Source organism: Apiospora aurea (assembly GCF_038362705.1).
Source record: "Apiospora aurea strain CBS 24483 chromosome Unknown utg000004l_segment0_segment0, whole genome shotgun sequence".
NCBI lineage: Eukaryota > Fungi > Ascomycota > Sordariomycetes > Amphisphaeriales > Apiosporaceae > Apiospora > Apiospora aurea.
Genome location: NW_027117391.1, coordinates 3,608,399 through 3,620,473, shown reverse-complemented (window position 1 = coordinate 3,620,473; position 12,075 = coordinate 3,608,399). Strand labels below are relative to the sequence as shown.

At 47.7% G+C, this 12,075-nt stretch overlaps 3 protein-coding genes across 3 annotated transcripts; 2 read left to right on the top strand and 1 right to left on the bottom strand.

The window, feature by feature from the left end:
• Window positions 1-473: 473 nt before the first annotated feature.
• Window positions 474-1,595, top strand: PG986_005925 (SET domain-containing protein; the record flags this gene model as incomplete). Its single annotated transcript, XM_066842147.1, has 1 exon — window positions 474-1,595. The coding sequence occupies one exon, from the start codon at window positions 474-476 to the stop codon at window positions 1,593-1,595; it is 1,122 nt and encodes a 373-aa protein (XP_066702009.1).
• A 317-nt stretch (window positions 1,596-1,912) lies between these two features.
• PG986_005924 (uncharacterized protein) lies at window positions 1,913-4,394 on the bottom strand (the record flags this gene model as incomplete). The annotated part of the gene is made up of 3 exons (XM_066842146.1): window positions 1,913-2,647; window positions 2,704-3,217; window positions 3,268-4,394. The coding sequence occupies 3 exons, from the start codon at window positions 4,392-4,394 to the stop codon at window positions 1,913-1,915; spliced, it is 2,376 nt and encodes a 791-aa protein (XP_066702008.1).
• A 3,201-nt stretch (window positions 4,395-7,595) lies between these two features.
• On the top strand, window positions 7,596-8,467 carry PG986_005923 (EF-hand calcium-binding domain protein; the record flags this gene model as incomplete). Its single annotated transcript, XM_066842145.1, has 2 exons — window positions 7,596-7,656; window positions 7,704-8,467. The coding sequence occupies 2 exons, from the start codon at window positions 7,596-7,598 to the stop codon at window positions 8,465-8,467; spliced, it is 825 nt and encodes a 274-aa protein (XP_066702007.1).
• Between the last annotated feature and the right edge of the window lie 3,608 nt (window positions 8,468-12,075).

The following is a 12,075-nucleotide window of genomic DNA, read 5'->3' as shown; positions in this document are numbered from 1 at the left end:
GAGATGGTCTTCAAATGGCACGTTGCATGCCGGACTAGCTTGGAATGGAAACGAAGACGACCGAATCGCTCAAGGGCAGTTCAGGACAGCGTAGAGACCGATGAATAAGAAGCGGTTCGTTTTCGGAATTCAATGTCGCCCGGTAGTAACGTGAACACAAATGACTGTCGTCCTGCGACTGAGGTCTCAAATGAAGGTTCAGGCTCGAGTTATTGCAAGTAATGCTGGGATAGAGTGCCTTGTGGAATAAAAGCGACCATTGTTGGATTAATATGCAATTAAAGGAATAGCCCAAGAGGAGGGGCTATTTCGCCATGTGGAGAAATGCAAGGTTGCAAATTATTCACTGAAGCGGCTGAGATTGTACCTCATCGTACCGCCACCCCGCTAGAGACCTGTCCTGCCTCAGCCGTCTACGGATATATATATGTACATACATCGTATATGAGTTGCATATTTGTATGGTAGCGACCATGGCCCCCAACAGCGATGACGTCGGCAAGGACGTCGCAGCCCTCAAAATTTCCGACGAGCCCGAAAAGCCCCGCGCGGATTCCGCGGCGGCGGCGTCGACGGCCCCGGAGAAGGGCGATCCCAACATCTCCGCCAACCACATGGGCGGAGATATGTGGGTAGTGAAGCCCGTCCCTGGGGCCGGGTACGGCGCCGTGGCGCTGCGAAAGATCGCGCGGGGCGAGCGGATCATGGCGGACAAGCCCCTGTTCGTGGTGCCGACGACGGTGAATGACGTCAAGACGATGTCGCAGATCATTGCCTTGGGCCTGAAGAAGGCCTCCAAGGACCAGGCGCGCGAGTTCCTGACGCTCGACAACGCCCACAAGGCCAACGGCCCCCTCGTGGGCACCGCCAGCACCAACGTGCACCCCATGGGCGGCGGCGGCGCGACCGAGGCCGGCCTGTTCCTGGCCGCGTGCCGCATCAACCACGCCTGCGTGCCCAACGCGCAAAACAAGTGGCGCAAGGACCTCGGGCGCATGACGGTGCACGCGGCGCGCGACATCGCGGCGGGCGAGGAGATCACGCTGACGTACCTGCCGGCGCTGTTCCCCTGGGCGGAGCGCCAGACCATCTTGAAAAAGCACTTCGGCTTCTTGTGCGCGTGTGCGACGTGCTCCCTGCCCGCGGGCGAGAAGCGCGACGCGAGCGACAAGCGACGAAAGGACATCAACGAGCTGGACGAGAAATTGGGCGACGGCAAACGCATTGTCAAGCATGCCGAGGCGATGCTGCACGACGCCTGGCGCAAGCTGCGGCTGCTACAAGAGGAGGGCATCACCGACGCCTGGGTCAGCCGGGCCTACCACGACGCTTTCCAGATTGCCATTGCCAACGGCGACCAGGCGCGCGCCAAGGTCTTCGCCGAACGGGATTACGAAGCCACCGTGGCGTGCGAGGGCAAGGACAGCCCCGAGGCGGCGCAGACGATGGATTGGGTCAAGTATCCCAAGGGTCATCCACTATACAGTGGCAAGCTACAATGGAAGCAGGGCGTGGACAAGATACCCAAGGATTTGAGCGCCGAAGAATTCGAGAAATGGCTATTCAAATTGCCCCCAGAAGGCCTAGCGAAATAGAGCTCGATCACTAGGTTTGATATCAACAAGTCCCTATGATCGGCATAAGGCCCCAACCTCTTCCGTGCAGTAATTCGAGTTCGTGCAATAAATTCACCTAGCGAAAACGATCATTGCATATGGTGAGAGCGCACTTGTTCGTGGGCATGCCTGTGGTATCGTTTAAGCCTCAGCGCTATACCCAGCTACTCTATTGTATATGTGCATGCAAATATGCGGTCCAGATGGACAGCCGCTATGATAAACCTTACGCCTGGAAATGCCGAGCATGATGTGTACTTCATGAAATCGTTCGTGCGACCTGGAGCGGGACAATCCTACAGTGGGGTGCTGTCGCCAGCTATTGCGCAGGCGCCCTGTTCCTCAAAGTCCTCTGACTCGGTCATACGCAGAGCGTCCTTAACATCATGGACAAAGTGACGCTCCCCGCCCACTAATTCGACAATGCCACTTCGCTGGAGCAGGGACCAGATCTTGTTTGACTTGCTAGGCGAGCGACTGAAGAAGACCCGCACGCCACGTTCACGGTAGGCCCTTACGATTTCTTCCAGTACCTGTGCCCCAGAGCCATCCAGCGACGTTACGCCATGGATATCAAATATGACGTTGCGGTTGCTCTTATGGGACCGAAGGCGCGGCAAAGCAGGGTGTGCATTGCTCGTTCCGTACAGTTCCAACCTTCGAAGGCGATTCTTCAATTCGCCGGTATTGGCAAAAGTGAGGGGTTCTGGGATCTTGACGATCAGGCAGCCCTCGATAAACTCTAGGTGCTCGGTGTTTTCCTCGGCATTCTCGAATCTCTCTGTTCCAGGAATGCGACCCAAGATCTGAATGCGTGGACGTGTGGCATGCTGAATTACCTGCAGAAGAGACAACCCAATACCGATAGCAATACCAAGGTTGAGGGAGAAGAAAACTGTTACCAGGAGAATAATGGCCATAAGCGCCAGCTCAGTCCAACCGCGGATGCGAAGGAAGAATGAGATGTCGTGGGGCGCCTCCTCTATCAAGGAATATGCCACCACTATGATCAAGGCCGAAAGCACAGGTTTCTAAAACTCGTCAGTATATAATTTTGATCGTCATATTATATGAAAGTTCTCCTTACCGGGATGTAGTAGAACCAGGGCAGCATAAACACGATGCAGAACACCGTTATAATGCTAACAAGGATGGAGCTCATAGGGCTTGTGCCACCAGTGGACTTGTTGACCTTGCTTCTACCGTATCCACCGAAGGCGGGAATGGCCATGAAGCAAGAACCGATAAGATTGGCGGTACCGAGAGCAACGAGCTCTCTGTTCGGGCTTAGCTGCATACCTTCGATCGAATCGCCGGTGCCAAGGCTTTTGGCGGCAACAGAGGACTCAAAGAAGCCGAGCATGCCGATCAAAAAGGAGGTTCCCATAGCTTCACGGATATGTGGCATGTGCTCGAGCTGAAATGGGTTTTGGAACCTGAAGGTCTGGCCGGATGCGGCCTCAACGCTTCCAAGGACTGCAACACCTTCCTTTTCCCACTGCAGCTGCCATGCTAAAAGGGCAGACAGTACTACTACCATAAGTCGATCAGGAAAATAGGCAATAGCAGGGTATCGTGGCTGAACACGCTTTTTTACTTCACTGTGAGATGGTGAGCTTCGAGCAGGTTGAGTTTGGGCCGATCCACTTACCGAAGCACCATAATGACAGTAAAGCTCGCAACACCGACAATGGCGGAAAGCTTGTGGATGTCCTGGAGGTGAGTGAACAGGAACTTCAGTTTGTCCACAGAGCTGGGATGCTGAACGCCATGTACGATCTCGGCAACCTTGGTCAGCCCAAGTACGGGGACTAGCTGATCAATGAAGATGACGACGCCAATGGCAGAGATGAAGCCGCGAAGAAAAGGTCGGCTAAGCACGCTATCCAGGAAGCCAAGACGGAATGCCCCCATGATAAACACAGTCGCGCCCGCGATCCCAACAGCAACACCGGCAATTCGAGCTTGCAAGACGCCGTTATCGTCGTCACCAGCTCCCGAGTCGATGCTTCCCTTGACGATGGAGCCTATCAGCAAGGAGCCTGCAGCTTCAGGCCCTACGACCATCTGCGGGCAGCTTCCCAGAAGACCGTAGATGAAGGGGTTGAACACGAATGCATATAAACCGTTGATCGGAGGTACATGCGCAAGGTTGTCGGCGTAGGAGAGTGCCATGGGCAGGTACATGGACGCTATCGTGATGGCGGCCGTAAGGTCGCCCTTGAGCCAGGTCCAGTTGTACTGTCGCATCCAAATCAGACAAGGAACATAGTATGACAGATACATCAGCGGCGAGTCCTTAAATCCGTGCTGTTCTGCTAGAGCGCCGGAGCTTGTCATCTTTTTGCTCTTGACCTTGGCCGACAGGGCTCTCTTCCAGGAGATCCTAGCAGCTCGATCGCCGTCCTGCTCCGAACCCGCGATCGAGCCCGTATCGGTATCGGTTGTCTTATAGCTGCTGCCCATCGGGCTTTCGGCGCGGGGCGAAAAGGTGCCATGACTGCATGGGCCGGGGTGTGCATGCTCGTGGAGCAGCGAGGTCGTCTCGGTCGATTCGTCGGGAGACTTGGGAGAACTCGGACCGGGTCGAGAGACTTCGTGGTCCTGGACGTCGGTCGCGTCGGGCGACGAGGCAAAATAAGCGTCGTCTTGGTTCTCGCGATGCAAGGAGGTGGAAGAGAGCGTCTGGCTCTGGCGTAGGCCGCTCGGGTTCAAGGGGGCATGATCAACTGCCTGGCGGGAGTTGGTCCGCGTTGGCTGAGGTCTTCCAGAGGCCATGGTCGATCGAAAAAAATGGGGGTGATAGCGAGGGTTCTATTGATCCATCAGATGAGGTTGTATGTTCGCTTGCATGGAGGATCCAGTGAATAGGTTAGGGCGACAGTCGGGCGCCAGTCGTAATTTGCTAGACAAAGGGCTGGCGGTAGATATGAGAGAATCGCAACTGGTAGCGCCTAGAAAAGGAATGATGCAAATTGTTTTTCTTTTTTTCCTGGGCCTGGGGTCGCATAGCGCATGGAACGGCGTTCAAACCATATCATCTGAAGGAGGCCCATGACCCAAAACCGGGAATCCAAGACCCCCAAGCACCAAAAGAGCGGGGGCCTGGGGGCGGCCTGGGGGGGCGGCCTAGCGGATGTGTCTGGGCCTTCGTTTTACTTGACAAAGTGCCTGCAGCACTGCAGCGAGCCAGCACCTTCACCGTCTGGCTGTGTCTGTGTCGGTACCCCGCCCTGCACGTGAGAGCGCGATTTGCCAAGCGAGATCTGATCTGCCACTCGTCTCGGTTCGGCAATCCGTGCAGATCACGAACAGCAGCGCTTGCATTTGGAAGAATTGAGGGGTGAGAGAGCCATTGCAATTGACGGAAGAGAAATGCGGTTTGACTAGCAGGTGCCAAATCGCAGCGATGGGTTTCCTCAACTTCCGAATGATGATGGATAGCATAGGTTCCATTTGATCTCATCTCAGGCGGAAGTGCACAATTGCGTCACTAAAGCCATCCCATCTCAGGCTGTCAGCTCAACGTTCAGACCGCTTTCCGGCATCTTGGCGTCACACCGGCGACAGATTCGGATGCTCTCTCACTTTGATGCTCGGCTGTGTCGACAATCTCAAATTAAATGACCAAAACTCCGGTTGGGTGTAAGCCAGCATCGACTGCCCTTTGAATGACAAGTACGAACGACTCATATTCGATCATCCATCCAGCTCCGGCTGCTCCAAGGGCCTCGCTATCCGGCCGCCATCGATTCCGTGACACGCTACTCCTTCATCACCGATTTGTCCCGTCGAACATTATCCTGTCGCCAGCTATCCTATCATCGATGATTGTCACAACATGGCCAATCTGACAACCAATGACACTTGAATCAACATTTCCAGGGTTGTTTCTACCAAGTGACACCCCCGTGCGCAGTGTCTGATGAGGTCGGAAGAGGATCAACGCAGGGACCGTGTTGCTCTTCTACCCTCGAAGATCGGTTGCAGGTTCTGGTCTCGGATGCTCCTAGGAGGTACATGAGCCATCGCAACCGCGCTCAAAGTGGGATTGGTCGTTGGCTATTTCATATCGGGTTCGAATCACGAATCGGCATCTTTTGATTTGGCGATCGACATTCAAAGCAAGATCTTGTTAAGACCAGAGATGCTTCGTCGCCGATGGAATGCTTGGCGGAAAAATGAACTGAACTGTGGTTAGTCATGACTGCCACCACCGCTTATCGCTCAAAGCTCTTCAATTAACTCAAGGTCCGGTACGCCGCCGATCCGACTACCTGTTGATCATTTAGGACACATGAATATAATTCACCGCCGATGGGGTTGGCTCAAGGCTCGTCTTGCTGCCGACTGAGACAAGACATCCATCTCGGCCGAGGGCCTCGCTCCGTCTGAATATTCGAAACCCAGGACAGTGATACCCCGTGATTGGCGGTCAGCTTGAAGCCTATGTACCTTTGGGAGTGGTTGATGCGAATGCTAGACTCGAACGTGCTTCGGCTGACTCGAGATGGTTGCAGAATTGGTCGCCCTCAATCGATTTTCCTTCACAGACCATGGGCTAGTTGCTTGGTCCGATTGAGTCATACTATTTCACCTGACAGACACCTGATTGAAACAGACTTGCCTTTTCTCGCAATGTTGCAGACCGACAACTACAAACCCTCTTCCGCGTATGGGAGGATCTGACGCCCAGAAGGATGTATCCGGGGAAATAGAGGTCGTCTCTCATCCAAATCTAAGTCGGACCTCTGCCCGTGCGCATGTAGACTCGCATACTATATGCAGTACGTAACCCTTACTACTTTTAGCAATGATGGAGTGACACATAGGATGCAGGCGCAACGCGTTACCACTACAGAGCATTCTCAGATAAGTCCCATAACAGGCTGCTACCGCTCACTTAAAAGACGAGATTGGATGCTATTTCTCATTCGGTAGAGTTTTTCCAGTCTTATTTGCTTGTGGTTGATGACAACGTCTGTCTTCACCGCGAATCGGGTGACGAGTCACGTCCCTTCGCGGATGCTTCGGTGGCCTGGCCGCCGTATATCAGGTGATCATCTTGAGTATCTACCTAATACCTCCCGTACGACGTTCCAGGGCATAGTTTAGCTCCCCTACCAAGTGCACTTTTTGTAGAGATAATAGAGTTAAGCTTACCCATCCAGGGTAGTACTTCATATTGCGTGCATGTCAAATCATCAGGTGTCAGTTTTGGCCCGAGTCAGCATCGGTTTCGGAGGCTGAGCATCAGATCACGGCACTAACGGATTATCCAAGCCCTGAACTGACCAATACGTTGACGAGTCCGAGTCCGACCTCTTTCTCTGACAGGATCTGATCTCAGTAATAATGCCGCGCCATCAGATGAGGAACGGAACGAGGTTTTTCGAAGTTCGATAGTGTGAGGATTTCTGTGGTTCTCAGCCTATCATAATGCTCGGTGGGAGGTGGCAGTGTATAGTGGCGTTCAACCAATCAGAGCCCGCGGCCAAAATGGAGGCAAGTTTGGTCTACTCTGCCCCCTTTTCGGTAGTTGCAGCGGCAAAGGTCTGGAAACTAAATCGAGGCCAGTTGTAAGATGCTGAGTTCGTATGCAGACGTCTGTTTTACGCAGTCGATATTGTAGGCCATCATCCCGGAAATGTGGCAGTATAGGCATTCCTAGCAGAGCTCAGGGGCATGTACCAAATAGGAGAGGATACGATGATAATGAATAGCCATTTCTGCAAAAAGGCATGAAGAATGATTTGACCACGGGCTAAAAACCTACTTGTAATGATACGTGCTTGGTAAGCCGGTCGGAGCTCCGTGAAGCGTTTTCGGATGTCCGGTTTATTGATACTTTGTTTGGAAGGCCTTTTGCAACTGGGAAAGCGGGCAGTTACGAACAATTTTCCATTCATCAATATCAAGATACCGTCAAGTACAATACTATCCACGCCAATGAGGCCAAGTGTCGATAACACTACCAATATGAAAATCCTTTGCTTGCATGGCAAAGGGACAAGCGGCCGGATTTTCGAATCACAGACAGGTATTTGCACTGCCTCAAGTCCTACAACCACCAACTAACTTGGACAGCCTCTCTGCGTTCAAAGTTGGAAACCGCGATCCCAGAGTTCGAGTTTGACTTCGTAGATGGGCCGCAGCTATCGTCGCCGGCGCTAGACACACCGCTCTTCTACGGGCCGCCTCACTATGTATTCTATAAGGGAACTGGTATAGAAGCCATCCGCGCCGGTCACAAGTGGCTTCGGGGAATTTTGGAGCAGAATGGGCCATACGACGGAGTCTTGATGTTTTCCCAGGGCTGCGCCATGGTCTCCAGCTACATGCTCTACCAGCAGTGGTACGAGCCTAACTCACCGCCCCCTTTCCGGTTCGCCATGTTCATTTGCGGGGGTATTCCAATCACGGCCCTCAAAGATTTGGGAGTGCATGTGTCCAAGGAGGTCGAGGATCTCGATGTTCGGACCAAGAAGCAGCTCATCGAGAAGACGATGGCCGAAGTGACCAGGGATCGGTGGCAACTTACGGACTACGCCTCGGTTGTGCGGAGGGCGCAGTTCGATTCGGACGACTGCTTCGGCCTCAACCTTAACAGGATCCCCGCCGAGCTCAAAATCAGAATTCCCACGGTGCACGTCTTTGGCGAGGAGGACCCCAGGCTGCCAGCGTCGGTCCAGCTGGCAGGGTTCTGCGATCCCTACATACGAAAGGTCTACAACCATGGCGGGGGCCACGAGATACCAAGAGCCAAGGACATTAGTGAAGAGCTAGCCCAGCTGCTGCAGTGGTGTGCGATCCGGGGGACTTGGCCTGGGCAGGATACGATTCATCACTAGGTAGTAACAGTTTTGAGAATGGTGTTCCAAGACATGGAAACAAGGAAGCGACTTCCTGTATGCCTGGATACGACGTTATTGCTTCCTTTTCTGGCTGTTGTTCCCCTTTGCATACTCCTTCTACAGGAGGCGGTCAGGAGAAACTGGCCAAGACGATCATATCTCTAACAGATAGTTCGAATTATTGTTAGTGTATAAATTATTATTATTATTAATAGTACGCCGTAGGCCGAAGGCCTTCGGTATATCTATCTAGTTTCTCGTGTAATAAACCGTGCCGAAGCTGGATTAAAAATATACGCTGTTATATTATAAAAACTATTTTACGTGTTCGACGTTATTATACTAGTTCTTACTTATTAACTTAGTGACCCTTGTTTTAAGGCTTGAAGAGATTATCCAGGTTTAAGTGGTTCCCCGATTTCTATTGCTAGCTTATATAGCGGCAGTCGACCGGTCCGTAAGAGCTATTTTGCAATCGTTTTCACTGTATCCTTTTTTATTATAAGCGCCGCTAAATCGCGGCGAGTTCGTAATAGATTAAGTATTAACTGTTTTATTAACTACTCTTACTTTCCCTCGAAGTTTTTATAGTATAAAATTAGGTGTTTAGCTGTTTCTCGCCCTTTACCGTAGTTATATAGCGGCGTCGGAACGTTTAAAACCCGGCAGGTGAATATGAACGATTTAAGCCCTATTCTTTTAGTACGTATTTATATTAAAACCAACGCTTCGTATTTAAATATATCGTTATAACGACGGCACGCTTTTTAATTTAACGGCGACTCTATAGTTAATTCGCGGCGGCCTCGCGTAAAGGTAACGGCGTAGAACTATTTTTATTCCTATTTCTTTTTAAGCGTTTATTCGACCGTTTAACTATTTAGTTATTATTTAACTAACGTTAATTAAGCGTTGTTTAATTATAAAATTATAGGGGCTTCGTTAATAACCCTTTAAGGTTTTTTTTATCTCTTCCTCTTTACGCTACGTTCTTTATTAATAATCTCTACCGTTTTTATATAAGCGCCGCGTAAAAATTATAGCTTCCCGGTAGCCTCCGTACGTATTTTAAAACTAGCTACCTTTATACTTAAATAAAAATCGAGGGGGGAACTGCCGCTTTAATTTCTAAGTAGTATTAGGGGGTCGCTTTATATACCTTTATTACGGTCCGGAAATAAGAGTTTTGGATTATTATAAAGCTAAAGGTTAGCCCTTTTTCGGTATTAATTATTTTATATTAAACCGATACTCCGTACGCGAGTACACTACGTATTATTTTCGTATAAAGCTCCTTTGCTTTTCGTACCGAATATCCTTAAACTAACGCTATAAGCTTAGTAAAAATTAATATTTAAGTTACTATTTTCGCTTTAATTTTTAAAATATAATCTTTCTATTATAGTTTCCGATAAAACTAAACGCCGAAGAATTTCGTAAAGGTTACCGGTAATATAGCGACGTTTCCGAGGTATACTTATAACGTATAAGCTTTTCGCGCTTTAATAAAATAAATAAGTTCGCTTTTTTTTAATTCGAACTTTATCCCTCTCGTATATGCTTAGCGGTTATAAGTCTCCTAGGCTTTTTTTAAATTTCGGTAATTCGTAACGTAATTTAGTTTTATAATAATAAGATTCGTATTATTTACGAACCCGACGATAATAAGCTACTCGTACGCTTTTAGCTCTTCGTATAATATAGTAATATAAAAAATAAAGAGAATCGGTAATAGCGGAGAGCCTTACGAAATACTAACGCGGAATTAAATTTTCCTTAACGACTTACCGTTAAAATAAAGATAAACCGATCTATTCGTAATAAAGCTCTTAACTTATCGATAAACTTAATCCGGTAATCCCTTTTCACGAAATATAATAATTAATCTTTTATAGTTAATTATATCGAAAACGCCTTTAATATTAAATTAAAAGAAGAAAGCGACGCTTTTCTATTATTACGTTATACGGATGACGTTAATAATTAATCGAATAGCTAGCTCGGTAGATCGCTATATTCGGTTCCTTATTTAGCTTTTAAATAAAAGCGAGCACTCCTCGGCTATTTTAATAATTCGTTAATTTATAGCCGTTTTTATTACCTTCCCGACCGTACTAAGTAGTAAAATAGGTCTCTATTTACTAAGTGTTTACTTTTCGGTTATTGTTTTATTTAGTTTTAAAATTACGATAATTTTTACTGTACGGAAACGTTTAAAGAAGTAAGCAAGCCGGAAACTCGCGGTTACTAAGCCGGTTAATATCCGGAAGAGGGGTTCCTTATACGTTTTAAGGAAGCTAGTAAGTAAAAGGTTTTCCTTTAAAGCTTTCTAGGGTCCCGTTTACTTAATAATATCTCTTATCTCTTTAACCGTTACTTTTACCTTAATAAAAGTAAGGCTAAGGGCGTGGTTTAATACGGTATTTAAATCTATAAGGTCGGCTTTTAGGTTAAAAAAAACCTTTCCGAAAAAAACGTAGCTTTCTCGTCGTGGCTTCGCGCCTCGATAATAGTTCTTTTATTACGTTTTAATTCTAGGATACCCGCTGTTTATAATAATATTTAACTCCGTAGTCGGGCTTATTATTCGAGCGATTAAAGTATTTTAAAATCGTAGGAGGTAGCGGCGATTACGTAACGCTAACTTTTCGTTTTCGCCCTTTAAACGATTCTTTTTAAGTCCGTTTTCGTTTCAGTATATTAATTCTAAGTATACTGCGAGGGTACCGCGAAATAGGTTCGGTATCGTTATTTCGTTATAGTTTACGCTTTTTAGATCTCTAGTAATTATTAGGGCGTACTTTTACTAATATAAGGGTTTTTTTTTAGCGCTATTATATCGATAATTTTTTATAGGTCGTTTATAAGGTTATTAATAGCTTAATCCAGCTTTTCCGGGCTTATTAATTCGATAATATCGATTAAACGTACTTCGACTTCCACTCGTGCTAGCCCTTTATTTAATATCGTTTAATTCTATCCCTTTACTTTCGCTTTACTATCTCGTAGCGAGTTAGCTTTTAATTCGACGCGAACGACCTACGTTTTATAATTAAAACTTTTTAAGTTAAAGTTTCCCTTATATAAAATTATCGTTCTTTGTATTACTTAAGCTAGGTTTAGCGTAGAATCTCTTTATTTATAGCGTCGTTTCGTAATTTTTCCGTATAGCGTAACTAGCTTTAAGTTTTATTAGTTCGTAAAGGTAAAAAGATTATTTACTTCGTACGATTTCTTATCGTACACGTCTTAAAACGGATAGTATATATTAAAATCTTCGACGAGTAAATATCGCTCGGGGTACAAAATCGTATCGAGGTCGTTTAAGAGGCTCCGCTACCGAAAAGTTTCCTAAATCGGTGAGTATATAAATTATACGATAAAACGGCCACTTTTTCCCGTTGGTATTATAACGGTAGCTTAATCGAGGCCTACTTTAATCTTTAACTTAGCGATATCGAGGCGTTTATATATATAAATAGCCGCTCGGCCTTCGCTATAAATTACTCGATACTTAACTATCTTTAAATAATACGCGGCTTATATACGGGGGTTCGTTTATACTTTTTATAATATTAATATATTATACTCCTTTTAATTAATTA